The 14,655-nt window shown below is 39.3% G+C and overlaps 1 protein-coding gene across 6 annotated transcripts in view; it reads right to left on the reverse strand.

The window, feature by feature from the left end:
* SGMS1 (sphingomyelin synthase 1) overlaps positions 1–14,655 on the reverse strand; it is a 310,369-nt gene that overhangs the window by 19,351 nt on the left and 276,363 nt on the right. For 5 of the 6 annotated variants that reach the window (XM_033215416.1, XM_033215407.1, XM_033215423.1 and 2 more), the window contains 2 exons: positions 2,362–2,479; positions 1,896–1,970 (listed from right to left, as the gene is read on the reverse strand). In XM_033215416.1, coding sequence (XP_033071307.1) covers positions 1,896–1,970; positions 2,362–2,479 — 193 coding nt within the window. The remainder of the gene's footprint in view (positions 1–1,895; positions 1,971–2,361; positions 2,480–14,655) is intronic. The other variant, XM_033215440.1, reaches the window with a different exon arrangement.

A 14,655-nucleotide genomic window follows, 5' to 3' on the forward strand; every position in this document is an offset into this window, starting at 1 on the left:
CCTCCTACTGTTTAAGATTCTAGTTTCCAGAAGATCCTCATAGAATGAATGATGGCCCTAGTTGGGATTTCTGGCAATACAATAAATGAGCAACATGCTTGAGTTTGGCTTTTGTGCACAGTTCCCGCTGCTGCTTCTGTGTTTACAAAGAAAACTCACAAGCTATTCTTAGGCAAAGAATCTTGGTTAGATATGTTGATGACTCAAGCTGACTCTGTAAGAACCCATGGCTCACCAAGTATGGGCTTGCCAGCAACTGGTGGAGCTACAGTAGTCCTCAAGAAGAAACAAGTTTAGAACCACAGTAGGGAGAAAGGCTACATGGTACGGCCCTTCAATACTGGATCCATCTTCTAGAACTAGATGTACCATATGACCCAGCCATCCCACTACTGGGTATATACCCAAAGGATTATAAATTACTCTACTACAAAGACACATGCACACGTATGTTTATTGCGGCACTATTCACAATAGCAAAGACTTGGAATCAACCCAAATGTCCATCTGTGACAGACTGGATTAAGAAAATGTGGCACATATACACCATGGAATACTATGCAGCCATCAAAAAGGATGAGTTTGCGTCCTTTGTAGGGACATGGATGCAGCTGGAAACCATCATTCTTAGCAAACTATCACAAGAAGAGAAACCCAAACACCGCATGTTCTCACTCATAGGTGGGAACTGAACAATGAGATCACTTGGACTCGGGAAGGGGAACATCACACACTGGGGCCTATCATGGGGAGGGGGGAGGAGGGAGGGATTGCACTGGGGAGTTATACATGATATAAACGTTATGCACATGTACCCTAGAACTTAAAGTATAATAAAAAATAAAAAAAGAAAAAGGAAAAAAAAAGAAAAAGAAAAAGGAAAAAAAAAAAAAAAATACTGGATCCATCTTCAACACGTGCTTGGCCAGAACCTACATCCACCTACCCCTTGGTAGCAAAATTTCCCAATGCACAGACATTTTAAGGAGTTGAATTAAACTTAGGTGAATATCCTAAACTATCAGTTTACTGCTGAGAACATGCTGCTTATCAAGCCAGGCTCCCAGCAAGAGTCCACATCCTTGGATTTTCAATGACAACAAGATATTCCCTATAACCCAGGAGCTACAGGTGAGTGCTTGAGAGCTTTTGCAGACAATAAAAACAACGTGAAGCTGGCTTCTTTGGAAGGGCAAAAGAAACCGCAAGAAGGAGAGTGCAGGGAGGCAGGATGGCTGATAGAGAAGAGTGGAATGTTGAGAACATTCCTTTTGTATGACAGCTTTTCTGGAGCTAAGGAAGTAGTGTATAGCCAAAAAAAAAAAAAAAGAAAAAAGTTAAGTAAGAAATGAGTTATCTCTGTAGGCACATATGTAAGTTTAGGAAAGAAAGGAGTCACAGGAGACACACAAATTAAAGAGATCCAAAATTGCATATGATCAAATTAAAAATCCAGAGTGAATTCTTCAGCTCTCTTTCCAAAGGTGCTATTGAAGAGAACATCTCTTCTGGGAGGAACAGAAGTACAAAGCAATGAGACTGAATGTGTTTGGCTATTTCACCCACACAGGTGTAATGCAAAGAAATGATCTCAAATACATCAGAAAATATACATTTTCTCCCACCAAAAATCAAGGAGAGAAATTAGCCGCTTTTAAAAAAATGCATTAAAGAGCTTTAATGTACATAAATATTTTAACAATACAATCTTCTGCTAGTTATTTCATAGAGTTCCAATGATCACCCTAGTTAAAAATTCTTCCAAGGTAAAAGTTAGGAGGTGAAGAGGGTCATGTGAATCTGATGGAAAGGTAGAGATAATAAGAGAGGAATAAAGTTTATTTTTAAAAAGACTTCTTTGTTACTAGAGAAAATCAATAATGCAAATATATTACCCCAGAGAAAAGTGATCTTATTTGGCTTGGTTGAGGACTGCAAGGAGATAGGAATACTTTCTCTTCCTGGCTCTGCTGTAGGGATTAATAGAAGGAAAATGGAAAAAATATCACTTGAAATTGAGCTCTCCCTCTGAGAGACAGGAAGCATATAAAAGCTTCTGGATGCGTGTCAAAGAAATGAGTGATATTTTAAAAATTTGGCAGGAAACCAAGGAACCAAGCAAGCTTAACTGCTTCCAACACATAAACTAGACCACATATTTCCTCAGTTGGGAGGCACTGGCAGGGCTTAGAGATTCTGGGAAGGGTGGGGCTGCCTGGCCATATCATTTAGTAACATTCTCAGATGGAGGAGGGACTCCACTGTATTCTGGAGAAATGTTTTCCTGCAACCTCACTCAAAGAACCCCAGGGCAAGACGAGAAACAAACAGAAAGGGAAATTACAGCAAGGAATAGTTTACCTTCGGAGAACAGTTGAAATGCATACCAGGTACTGGGAGTGTAGTTACATACATTGTAATACACCGATACAGGTACAGCGTGCCAACTATGCAGAAAAATCTTCTGCTAATAATAGACCTAGAAAAAGGGAAAAACAGGGCAGATTCTCAGTCAAGAAATTCTGTAGGTTCATTTACTTTAATTTTTCAATGACTCAATAAAAACAAACCCCAGAAACTACTTGAGAGCTTAAAACCAGAATGTTCTAACTATGGCTAATACCAGATTAAGAAAAAGATTTTGAGAACAACGTTGTGGTGCTTTTTAAAAAATATATTAACTGGCCAAAAGCGTTTAAACCGGTTTATATTGCTATTAATTAGGCTTCATGAGGCCTTCAACCTGAGTTGAGGTTCAACTGTTGGACATACAAGTGGAGCCCACTGTGATTGGTCAGAACCCACTTAGTATGTGTGGTTAAACATTTAGACAGTATCTTTTCTATCATCAAAGGAAGATCTTCAGAAAATCAGAATGATATTAGAATGAGAATTTAAAATTTTATGCCATTTAATGGGTCAAAGATATTAAACAATTTTAGTTGTACATCCCAGAAACTGATTCTCTGAGGCAACATGATACCAAGAAAGAACCTATGGAAAAACAGCGTTCAACCTCATCCCCTTCCCCGACTACCACTGCAGCTTGGGATGCACGATTTACTTCTCTGAATCTCAACTTCCTAAGAAGTAAAATAGGGATAACATTAGAAATAATGTCTGAAAAATTCCTACCATATAGTAGGCACAAATGGTAGGTATCAAATGTATAGATTAAGTGGATGAATACAAATATAAGCAAGAATTAGAAATAGTTTTATTAGTTATTAGGTTCTAACAGAATTATTTGATATATACATGTAGGTATGTATCTATTTATATACATATATGTGTATATTGAGTTAGATAACTTCTCCTAATATAAAATTCCACATAAGTTTGTACAACTTAACCTCATTAAAGTTTGGTGTATTCTTGAACAAGAACATTCTTTCCCTCTCTACCTCTCTCTTGTAGTACCACAGGCCAGAGTCTTGTGGGTAACCCTGTGGGTCTCCTCTTCCTTAACCTTGAGGAGTTCAGATTTTCCTAAACAAGGAAAATTTAGAAACAGTGGGCAGGTGTTCCTCTTAGGATCTTGGCCATTCAATCATTGTAATCATATAGTGTAGCTCTAGTTTTATGCAGGATGGGCACGCCTACTGAGCTGTGGCAGCCAGAGGAAAATTTGTTTCACGTATATTTTGTTTTAACAAGAGAAACAAAGATATGTCACTCGTGTGATTAAAAATTAATTTTTAAAAACCATACAATTATATTAGCATTTTATTCCACATCTGCACAGCCTATGTATATTACTTAGGTTTTATGAGTAGAATTTGGGTGTTGGTCTCTTTACCTAGATTTGAGAAACTGGGTCAGAATTATTTATGATAGAAGCCATCTTTGCTTATTTTCTCTCAGTCAAGCTGCATATGCCTCCTCCAAAGACATGAATTTATTCAGCATAAAGCTGTCTTGGCAATCTATATGCCTCTAATTTCAAGTAAAATAAAAAGCACAATTAAATAATATAAAGAGGGACAATACGAGAGAAGAATACCAGCCTATAAATTTCTCTGCCAAGAATACTAAAAAAGAAATATCAAAGTAAATTTTACATTGTAAGACATAATGGTCATCTTTCTTTAAAAGAAAACGCCCTCCTTAGCCATCCTGCTCAAGTGAACAGAAATAATTCTCAATTTCACTTGAACTGTATAAGAAATACTTAAGTCAGCACACTTTCAAGTCTAGATCTGCTGAACTCTTCAGAGGAAGAAAAAAAAATTATTGCTTTTGCTAAAGATTACTATCTTAAAATCACTTTGCCTGATTATTTTCTGGCACACAAAAGGTACATATACACACACACACATCACCCCAATAACTATTTCCATATTTCAAACTTGAGTTACATGTGAGTACCAATGGAAGTGATTTCAGAATTATCTAAAAATCTAAGAATGAGGTATAAAAAGATGAGAAAAGACAAATACATAAAATTGTTTTAATTAAAATATTGAAGGTTCAGTCACATTTACTGTTTGACTTAAAGTGAAAGAGTCAAATGACTTTGAAAACTGAAATGTGACATTTCCATGTGAAATTGTCAATGTTAACAACAAGGTAGGCCGGGCGCGGTGGCTCAAGCCTGTAATCCCAGCACTTTGGGAGGCCGAGACAGGCGGATCACGAGGTCAGGAGATCGAGACCATCCTGGCTAACACGGTGAAACCCCGTCTCTACTAAAAATACAAAAAACTAGCCGGGCGAGGTGGCGGGCGCCTGTGGTACCAGCTACTCGGGAGGCTGAGGCAGGAGAATGGCGTGAACCCGGGAGGCGGAGCTTGCAGTGAGCTGAGATCCGGCCACTGCACTCCAGACCGGGCGACAGAGCAAGACTCCGTCTCAAAAAAAAAAAAAAAAAAAACAACAACAAGGTGACAAGTGAGAAGTGGTTGTTTTTAAGAATTTTCTGCTCTTCGGCATTTAATCTTTTTGAAATTAAGCTTAGAATGTCTTTGGTGTATATGTTAAACAAGGATTTTCTACAACAAACTTTAACAGAGTATAAAAGTGTTTCAAGAAATTGTATGCACTTCTGGGCGTTCACTTCCCTAATCAAAGAATTTCATACACTTAGAATTCTTATTTACTTAAAGGTTTAAAAGTTCAAGATGTGCTTTACAAAAACTCACAAAAGAAATGTTAATGAAATATTGCTAGAAATTGGGCAGATGCCAACAAGAAGATGCATGGTACAATTTTCAAAATCACAATGGTGTTCCCCTTACATGGGATACACCTCTCCTTCCACATTCAAAGGAAGCCAGTTTCCCATCAGCACACACTTGGCAAGGACTATCATCTCAGAGACTTGTGTTTGGTCACGTTTATCTATTTTTCTCCCAGGTGTTAGAGCACTAGGCTCATTATTACTTTTTCTGAGAAAAAAGGAAAATGTATCTGTCCAATTTTATTATAAGGAAATATGAAAAAAAGTGTTAACATTTTATAGATCATTATTAAGACTTACTAGAATAGCATGTTATGTCAAGTACATGCTAGTATTTTATTAAGCTTTTTTATATTCGTAATTTTTTAAAAAATTGCTCAGAACTTGACTAAATACTACCAGCACTAGTGTTTTTGACATTTGGTACAATGATCTAAAATTCTGAAGAAAGGTCAGGCATGGTGGCTTACGCCTGTAATCCCAGCACTTTGGGAGGCTGAGGCAGGTGGATCACTTGAGCCCAGGAGTTCAAGACCAGCCTGGAAAACGTGGCACAACCATGCCTCTATTTAAAAAAAAAAAAAAATTAGCTGGACATGGTGGCATGTGCCTGTAGTTCCAGCTACTCCAGAGGCTGCAGTGGGAGGATCACTGGAGCCTGGGAGTTAGAGGCTATAGTGAGTTATGACTGTGCCACTGCACTCCAGTCTGGGTGACAGAGTAAGACCTTTCTGTAAATAAATAAATAAATGAAAAGTGGTTAAAAAAAAATTACTATAGTGCAAAGTAAAATTAAAATACTAGAAAAAGTTTGTTTTCCCATGAGTTGTCTCTTTCAACTAATCCACAGTAGGAAGACATATACAACTCTTTCAATGCCTAGACCTGGCCTCCTAGCTCTTTCTGGAAGCTATTAGCTTTTAGAGATAAATAGGACTTGACAACGGTACAGTGGAACTAAGCAACAATTCAAAACTAAGAGGCAATACACAAGGGAGAGCACGTGTAACTAACACAGAATTGGGAGAATCGAATCTCTGGAGCAGTCATGGAAGAGTAATGATTCAGGTCTCTGATTAGTGATTCCAGTTGTAAAACATGAACGGACAGATAATGCATTACTGAGCTGTATCTTTATATAGATGCTAGTTTTACCTTTAACAAAGGCTCACCTGGTGCCCTTGACCACCTCAATTAATTTCCTTAGAAATTAGCTTCCTCATCAGCAAAAGGAAGAAAAAGACGTCACTTTCTTATGAATCAGAAAAATGGGTGACAAAAAAACTGGAAAGGCCATCAAATAGCACTAAGAATGAGCATCAGAATAGTCATATTTTTCTTAATATATAAGGTTGAAAATGAAATAATTTTGTTTAGAGCTACAAAAAACGAAGTTTCTATTGCGGTATTTCCCCAGGCATGGAACAGGAATTGTTTTGCCAAAATTCTCTTATAAAACAAGCTCTGTGTCATCTGCTTCTTAAAACCACCTGGCAATGCATGGATATGATCCTTATTTTACAGATGGGAAAAGTGAGGTTCAGAGTTTAAGCTGAAATATAAACAAAACAAAAAGATTCAGGAAACTGCATCACATTGTGTAACATTGTGTAAGAAATCTCAATTTTGGGTATTTATAGCTGAGCCAACATCCTGTCCCATTTCAGCCACATTTCAAAATCTACTTAATGACTATATTAGTAAAGTACTGAAAAGAATTATTCTAGCACACATAGCTATCTATGTTAAATCAGTCATTCTGAAATGTCGTCCATTTCTCAACACTCTATCTCACGTGAACATCCACAATGACCTTCTTTCTACCTGTTGGCCTTAACATCACTCTTGCCTCCTGCTATGGTCTGAATGCTTGTGTCTCCTTCCCCTCAAATTCCTATGTTGAAACCTAATCACTAGTGATTAGATCACAAGGGCAGGGTCCTCAGGTCTGAATTAGTGCCCTTATAAAATAGACCATAGAGAGGTGGGCTCACCCTTCTGTGTGAGGACACAGGGAGAAAGCGCTATTTATGAACCAGGAAATTGGTCCTCACTAGATGCCAATCAGCCTGCACCTTGAGCTTGGACTTCCAGCACCCAGAACACTATAACTCACCCAGTCTACAATATTTTGTTATTGCAGCCTTAACAGACTAGGGTAGCTTCCTAAAATGCATTGTTTAGAACTGCCAGAATCATCTATTTTGAAACAGTTAAATAGGTATGTCCCTTAAAGCCTTCCAATGGTTATCAAACTCATTTTAATAAAATCCAAATCTTTTCCCAAGACTCTGAGGCCCTATATCTGGCCACCTCCCTCTAGCCTGCCCTCTGGCCATCCTCCCTATCATTCTCCAGGCTCTATCTCAGCCCAGTGCCCTTGGTGCCTTGGTGCTCTTTGAACACAGCTTGCAAAGTCCCTCCTGCCTTGAGTAGGATCTCTGTGCCAGCCATTCTCTCTGCCTGGATTCTGCCTTCTCCTGGGACACTTGCTTGTCACTGACACATTCCATTCAAATGTCATCTCTCAGAAAGGTCCCCTACTCTAAGGAAGCCCCTGTTCCTCTCTATCCCATCCTCCTATTTTAATTTCTTTACAGCCCTCCTGAAAACATTCTGCACCCTACATTCCCATGTTCTGTGGAAGCCAATTCCAAAGAAATTCTAAAATCTGTTTTCCTTAATTCCTCGCTACCAGCACCTGGATTCCCCGGATTGTGACAACTCCCCTCACAGGTTTCTTCAAATACCTTCAACATGACACCTCCTTTTTTTTTGAAGTTTTTTTTTTTTTTTTTTGGTGAGACAGGATCTTGCTCTGTTATCCAGGCTGGAGTGTAGCGGCATGATCATGGCTCACTGCAGCCTCAATCTCCCAGGCTCAAGCAATCCTCCTGCCTCAGCCTCCCGAGTATCTGGGACCACAGGTGCAGGCCACCATGGCCAGCTAATTTTTTTTTAATTTTTCTGTAGAGACAGGGTCATTCCATATTGCCCAGGCTGGCCTTGCATTTCTGGGCTCAAATGATCCTCCTGCCTCTACCTCCTCTGTCTTCTCGTAGATGTGAATCCCACTGCCAGGGGCATAAAGAGCCACTCATTGTTCCCTAAACACAAACTCAATTTCTTGCTTTTGCCTGCCAGTCTCTTTCTGTGGCCTCTCACATGATTATCTCTGCTATAATCCTATGCATCTACCTCATGGCTTCCAGATGTCCCCAACTGGACAGAGCCACTTCATCCTCCCAATTCCTTCAAATTTTGTTTCTACTGTATGGTATTTTTTAATAGTGAGACAGGCATCACCATTACCAACAAAGGTAACGTCTCATCCCTTTGTGAGAAGACGCTCTTAAGAAGACCTGTGCTTTCTTGTCTTTTAGTTTCAGGGAGACTTATGATGGTAACGTAATACGACGGCAGTACCAGCAACACTACACAGCTTTGTGCTCTAGAGTTTTACTTCTTATTCTCTCTGAAGTCCTTTTCTACTTCTTCCTACAAATATTTGTTGCTTAAACCCTTTTATATATCTGCCAGAAATACTCTGCCCTGATGCTCACTGTCCCTTCACTCTGCATCCTTTCTGCATTCATATTTTAATTCAAAACACTTGCTGAGATTGCTCCATTATCCAACCAGAACTGCAAACCCCTAGAGATTGGGGCCTGTGAGTTCTGTATGCTTCTCTCTTCTTTCTAGTCTCATTGTCCTCTAAGGCCTTTCCACCTGTCACAGCCTCAGGTATCTCAATGGCTACAGACTCCATGAAGGAAAACCCAGGGCTTAATTCAGTACTTTAGAACAGAAAATTCTAAGGAAATGTTAGTAAAACAAATGAAAGAACAAGACTAAACATGGTAGAACAAACAAAATAATCAAAATAAATGCTTGCCTGGGAGATTTAGAACTCATTTAATAATTCTTAGGTACCCAGGCCGGGCGCGGTGGCTCAAGCCTGTAATCCCAGCACTTTGGGAGGCCGAGACGGGCGGATCACGAGGTCAGGAGATCGAGACCATCCTGCTTAACACGGTGAAACCCCGTCTCTACTAAAAAATACAAAAAACTAGCCAGGCGAGGTGGTGGGCGCCTGTAGTCCCAGCTACTCCGGAGGCTGAGGCAGGAGAATGGCGTAAACCCGGGAGGCGGAGCTTGCAGTGAGCTGAGATCCGGCCACTGTACTCCAGCCTGGGCGACAGAGCGAGACTACGTCTCAAAAAAAACCAAAAAAAACCAAATAATTCTTAGGTACCCATACAGGGTAGATGGCACAGTTCATGAATCCGGAAAATGAGACATACTTGTGCACCAGTCCAGAAATGTGTCTGTACATACACTATGCGTTTTTGCTTTTTAAAATCCAACTCAAAGAAAATTCACACCTTTGCTATTAATTATTTTAACAACATTCCTGTTTAGCATATGCCATTATTCCATTTTACAGAAGGAGAAATTAACGTATGAAGAATTTAAGTACTAGCCTGGGGCCAGAGAGTAAGTCAATGAGAAAGTCACTACAAAACCTAGGTCTTTCTAGACTTTGAATCAGCTGCTCTTTTCGCTAATGAAATTAAAATGTTACTTCCAGAGTTATATACAGGTTGTAACAGGAAGTAAAGAAAAATATGCTAACCTATAAGACATGAACAAAAACATCAATACTATCTACTTGAGACAATTATGTAGAATTAAAATCAAGTATCCTCCAGAAACTGCTAAATAAAACTGTAAATAAGAGGTGTTATATTTCTGTGTTGGTATTTTAGGCTATCAACAAAAATAATATATGTATATATGTGTACATATATGTGTGTATACATTAGTGTATATATACATAGAATACAAATGTGTATATGCATACATGTGTGTTTGTGTGTGTGTGTATACACACCCAGATCTCTCCTCATTCCTTCCCATCATCAAAACTTATCCACCTTGAATCACATTGTTAGGGGCTTGCTTAGTCACAGCCAGCAGAACTGAACAATTATTGTTTACTCTTGGGCTAAGGGATTATCCTTAAAAGTAACACTTATTTTAACAGGGGGTTTCTGAAAACATAACAGACACATCACCAGCAGTCGCTAACATTTATTGAATTCTAGGCACAGTAACTAGCATGTGCAACACTTAACAAATTTTAGTGTCTATTAAAATTCACATAATGAATATACATGTGCTATTCTATGTATGGGAATGTGTTCTAGTGAAAGAGGCAGACAATACACAGGTAAAGAAATAAGTAAAACATAGAGCATGTTAGATAAGTGCTAAAGAGGAAAACCAAGTAAGAGTCTCATTAGGGGAAGGGAGGTTAGGATTGGGGGTTAAGTTGGTCAGAGAAGGTCTACCTCTGTATGATGGGTCAACCAGGAGGTTGTGGGAGAAAATTCCAGAGGCTTGTGTGTGTCAGTGTTTGTTGATCATCAAGGGAGTACAGGGCATGAGGCCATGAAGTCTGGGAGGACTTCTTAGGTCACCATATGAGGACACTGGCTTTAATGCCCTATGAGGTGGAAGAAGAGAAATGCACTTTGACTTACTCTGTCTGCCAAGTTAAAAGCCCATTAAAAGGAAGCAAGACCAGGTAATAACCTAGGTAAGAGATGAAGGTGGTTAGACCTATGGCAGCAATAGATAGAAGTGGTGAGGAAGGTCAGAGGATCACTTGAGCCCAGTAGTTCCAGGCTACAGTGAGCTGTAAGCTATGATCATGCCACTGCCCTCCACCCTGGGGGATGAAGTGAGATCTCATCTCAAAAACAAAACAAAACCCAACACATTTGGGCTGAGCACTGGGAGGAACAGAAATGCCACTGGTGGGCTTGGGAACCAGGAAGATGCCAAGTACTCTGTCAAGTGCTTTGTGCATATCATCTCATTCAATCCTCAAAACAGCATTACAGAAACGATAATTCTCATTTTGTAGGTAAGGAAACAATGATACTACAATAATCAAGTAGCTTGGCCAAAGTCACGCAGACAGCAGGGATCTAAATCAAGAATGATCTTCCAGCGTAAGACTGAGGATAACCACACGCTTCACCACCACAGCCACGGCACTGACAGGCTGGTGGGACTGACAGGATGTGGTGACTTCTAAATCAGATCATGAGTAATTAGACAGACATCCATGATGGTGTGCTGAGAGGAGGAAAACAGACAATCCCTGGACATGCTATAAAAGAGAAGGCCAAAATGACACCACTTAAAAATACACGTGTACACACATTACTCATTTATGAGCACATGCAGAAAATATCAAAAGTTACATGAACCCAAATATGAGCATTATTTATCTCGGGTGAGATGGTAAGTTGGTTTGTCTTTTTGTTTATCCTTATCCTCTAATCTGCCTACAAGTCAAATAGATGGGATTACTAAATTTAGAGAAAAATCTACAATTTCCCTATAATTCCTATGGCTCAGTCCAGTATTTAGGTCATGGGACCTAAAATTGTAAAAATTAGAAAAGGTAGAAGCAAAGAAGACCAGCAGTTCACTAACATGAGAATGAGAGACGAGGCACAATCTGGGACTGAGTCCATCATCGAGCCTCTAGAGTGTCCTTCCCTACTCCAAAAAAATGCCCTCGGTAAACAAAAAGAAGACAGAGGAGGCACAGCAAGGCCTGCAAGAGGCTAGGAGATCCAGATGATCTGGGAAGAGAAGGGATCAGAGAAGGTCCCCAGGAAAGGAAAGAAAATGGGATCTCAGCCCAGGCTCTGAGTCTAGATAGGTAATAGGTCAGAATCAAGGGAGGAGAGAAAATGTACTAGAAACAGAAAGAAAAAGAATAAGGTTCGGCATGCCTAGTCAGTGGTCTTAAGTGCAGAAATGTGACTGAAGTTGGTAGCAAAGGAAGCTTTATCAGATTAGTAGTGTGGAGGGCCCACACTTAGGAGGTTCCAGAGCTACGACAGAGCTAAGGGCATTTTCTACAGTCCACAGGGAATTGCAAAAATGGACGGCTATCAGAGTTGGCAGATCCATCCTGAAACACATGTACGTCTCCCAGATGGAACCCAACACATAAAATTTATAATTAAAAAACTGAACTCATTTGTTTTTATTCTATCTGTCTCATGCACGTGGCATCTACGACACTAAATCTGTTAAAAAAACAAAACAAAACACAAAAAAATACATCTCCAGAGGACAGGTACCTATAATGCCAGGCAATTTACAGACTGGATGCATATTGAAGAGCCTTCAGCGCCCAAAATATGCCACTGTACGATGCTGGGCAAGTCAATAGCTTCTCCAAGTCTCAATTTTCTTCACTGAGAGAGGAGAATAACACTACTTGTTTTAAGGGTTGATTATATCAAATGATACAATACACATTAATGCTTATTACTCTAAAATCAGTTGGTTTGGAACCTGCCTCTTGAATAGGATAATAATTTTTGACAACATGGATTAAAAGGAACAGAACAAAACAGATTTTGAGTAAGCACATAATTGATGCAGCTACATGTGTGGAAGGAATAGAAAGGAGGGAAAGAGGTAATCCCTGAGCACTTACCTTGCTTTACTGCTGGAGAGAACTATTACAGCTTATCAGGGAATTAAATAATGGGTAAGTATCCAAAAAAGCACCCGTAATATGAGGGAATTTTATCCTCATGAGTTTCATACATGGACGGAGTTTAGACAACACATTTTCAAAACTGAGATGTCACTCTGAGAACAAATATTTCCCAGAATATAACCCCCATTCAACTGTTTTGCTAGCTGCTATATCCCTAGCTCATAGTCTCCAATAATTTTTGGTAAACAACTAAACATAAAAATGTTCTGAAGTTCCATTAAAGACTACCATTACGATCTACAGTATAGGGCTAATACATAATAAAGTGAAATGACCTTATGAAAAGGCTCTTCTGGAACTCAGAAAATAAATTCTATTGAATAGAAACCCCCCACTCTCCCCCACTTCATATCAAATGCTCTCTGTATCAAACGCTTTTAAGAACTTCAATCACAACCATCGAAGACATAAAACAAGAGAAAAATTGTTGATGGTATCTGTGGGTCATAAACTACCTTTGGGAACAGAAGAGGAGTTAAGTATTTTGATTCAATCAACTTAATAAAGAAACTCTGATGGAATTAAAATAGGGTAAAATGAAAGATAAATGTTAGTGGAGAATCTAGTCTATTGAATAAAACACAAACCAAAAACAATCAGATTAGCATCTGACAAAAGCAACTGCCAATCAGTACAAAGATTATGTCCTTGGAAATTAGATTCCATTCACAGAAGAGAGGAAAATGCTATAGATAAAATCTTTTATGTTGGCAGATACCCACTTAACAAATAAGGCCCCACAAAGGTTTAGCAAAGATTAAAATACAAAAAAAAAAAAAAAAGAAAAGAAAAGAAAAGTCTTCCCCAAAGTGACCTCCAAACATTAAATACAGAATGCTAGTAAACTTCTAAAAATCCATCCTAGTTCTCTCAGCATACAATCCCAGAAAAGCCACACTGGAACGTTGTACCTGTTCCTTCCTGCAGGATTAACAAAGCCCCCAGAAACAGTTATAAAACTTGATGTCATGGCAGGTCCCAAGCAGGATCTGTGGTCATCATTTTTCTTCTTTACTTCCTTCCCTTTTGGCATGGGACCAATTTTCAGAGAAAATTGTCACCCACTAAGTGACCATTTCCATTTCACCAGCCTCACTACAAATCAATGCGACTGTTTATGCTAGAATGTTTTACCACTGAGTTCTCTCTACCCCTGACCCCAACCCATAACCCAACTGTCCAATGGTTTCTTTTCTTCCTTCAAATCTTTTCACCACCAACTGACTAATATACTCTGTGACATTTAATTTCTCCTTATGCAACTGTCTAATGCTATTCCTTTTAGGCAAATGTCTGACCCAAAAGAAGCTATGGTAGAAAACACATATCAAGATACACACCTGACTTGACTTTGCTCTGAAATAAAATATATTCAAACAAAGTTGGAGATTTCCCCAAATTAGTAAATGCTGTTTCCCCACTAAATTCCATATACAAATCAGGGATTCACAGAGAGCCCCAAAAACCTCATATGAGAAAGATACTGCAACAGGAGTCAGCCCTGTCATTATAAAAGATGAGATGCTCTAAGTGTCACAGCTTCTAGAAAGAGTTCAGCCCTTCTCATTATCCTTCCACAAAATTTATTCACTAAACAAATGTTAACTGAATCTAAGTCGTGATCATCTTCTACCTGGACTACTGCAATGACTTTTTTTTTTTTTGAGAGTTTCACTCTTGTTGCCCAGGTTGGAGTGCAATGGCGCGAGCTCAGGTCACTGCAACCTCCACCCCCTGGGTTTAAGCGATTCTCCTGCCTCAGCCTCCCGAGTAGCTGGGATTACAGGCAAGTGCCATCACACTGGCTAATTTTGTATTTTTAGTAGAGATGGGGTTTTTCCACGTTGGTGAGGCTGGTCTCAAACTCCCGACCTCAGGT

This window comes from Trachypithecus francoisi, unplaced genomic scaffold, assembly GCF_009764315.1.
Source record: "Trachypithecus francoisi isolate TF-2019V2 unplaced genomic scaffold, Tfra_2.0 Contig00586, whole genome shotgun sequence".
Taxonomy (NCBI): Eukaryota; Metazoa; Chordata; class Mammalia; order Primates; family Cercopithecidae; genus Trachypithecus; species Trachypithecus francoisi.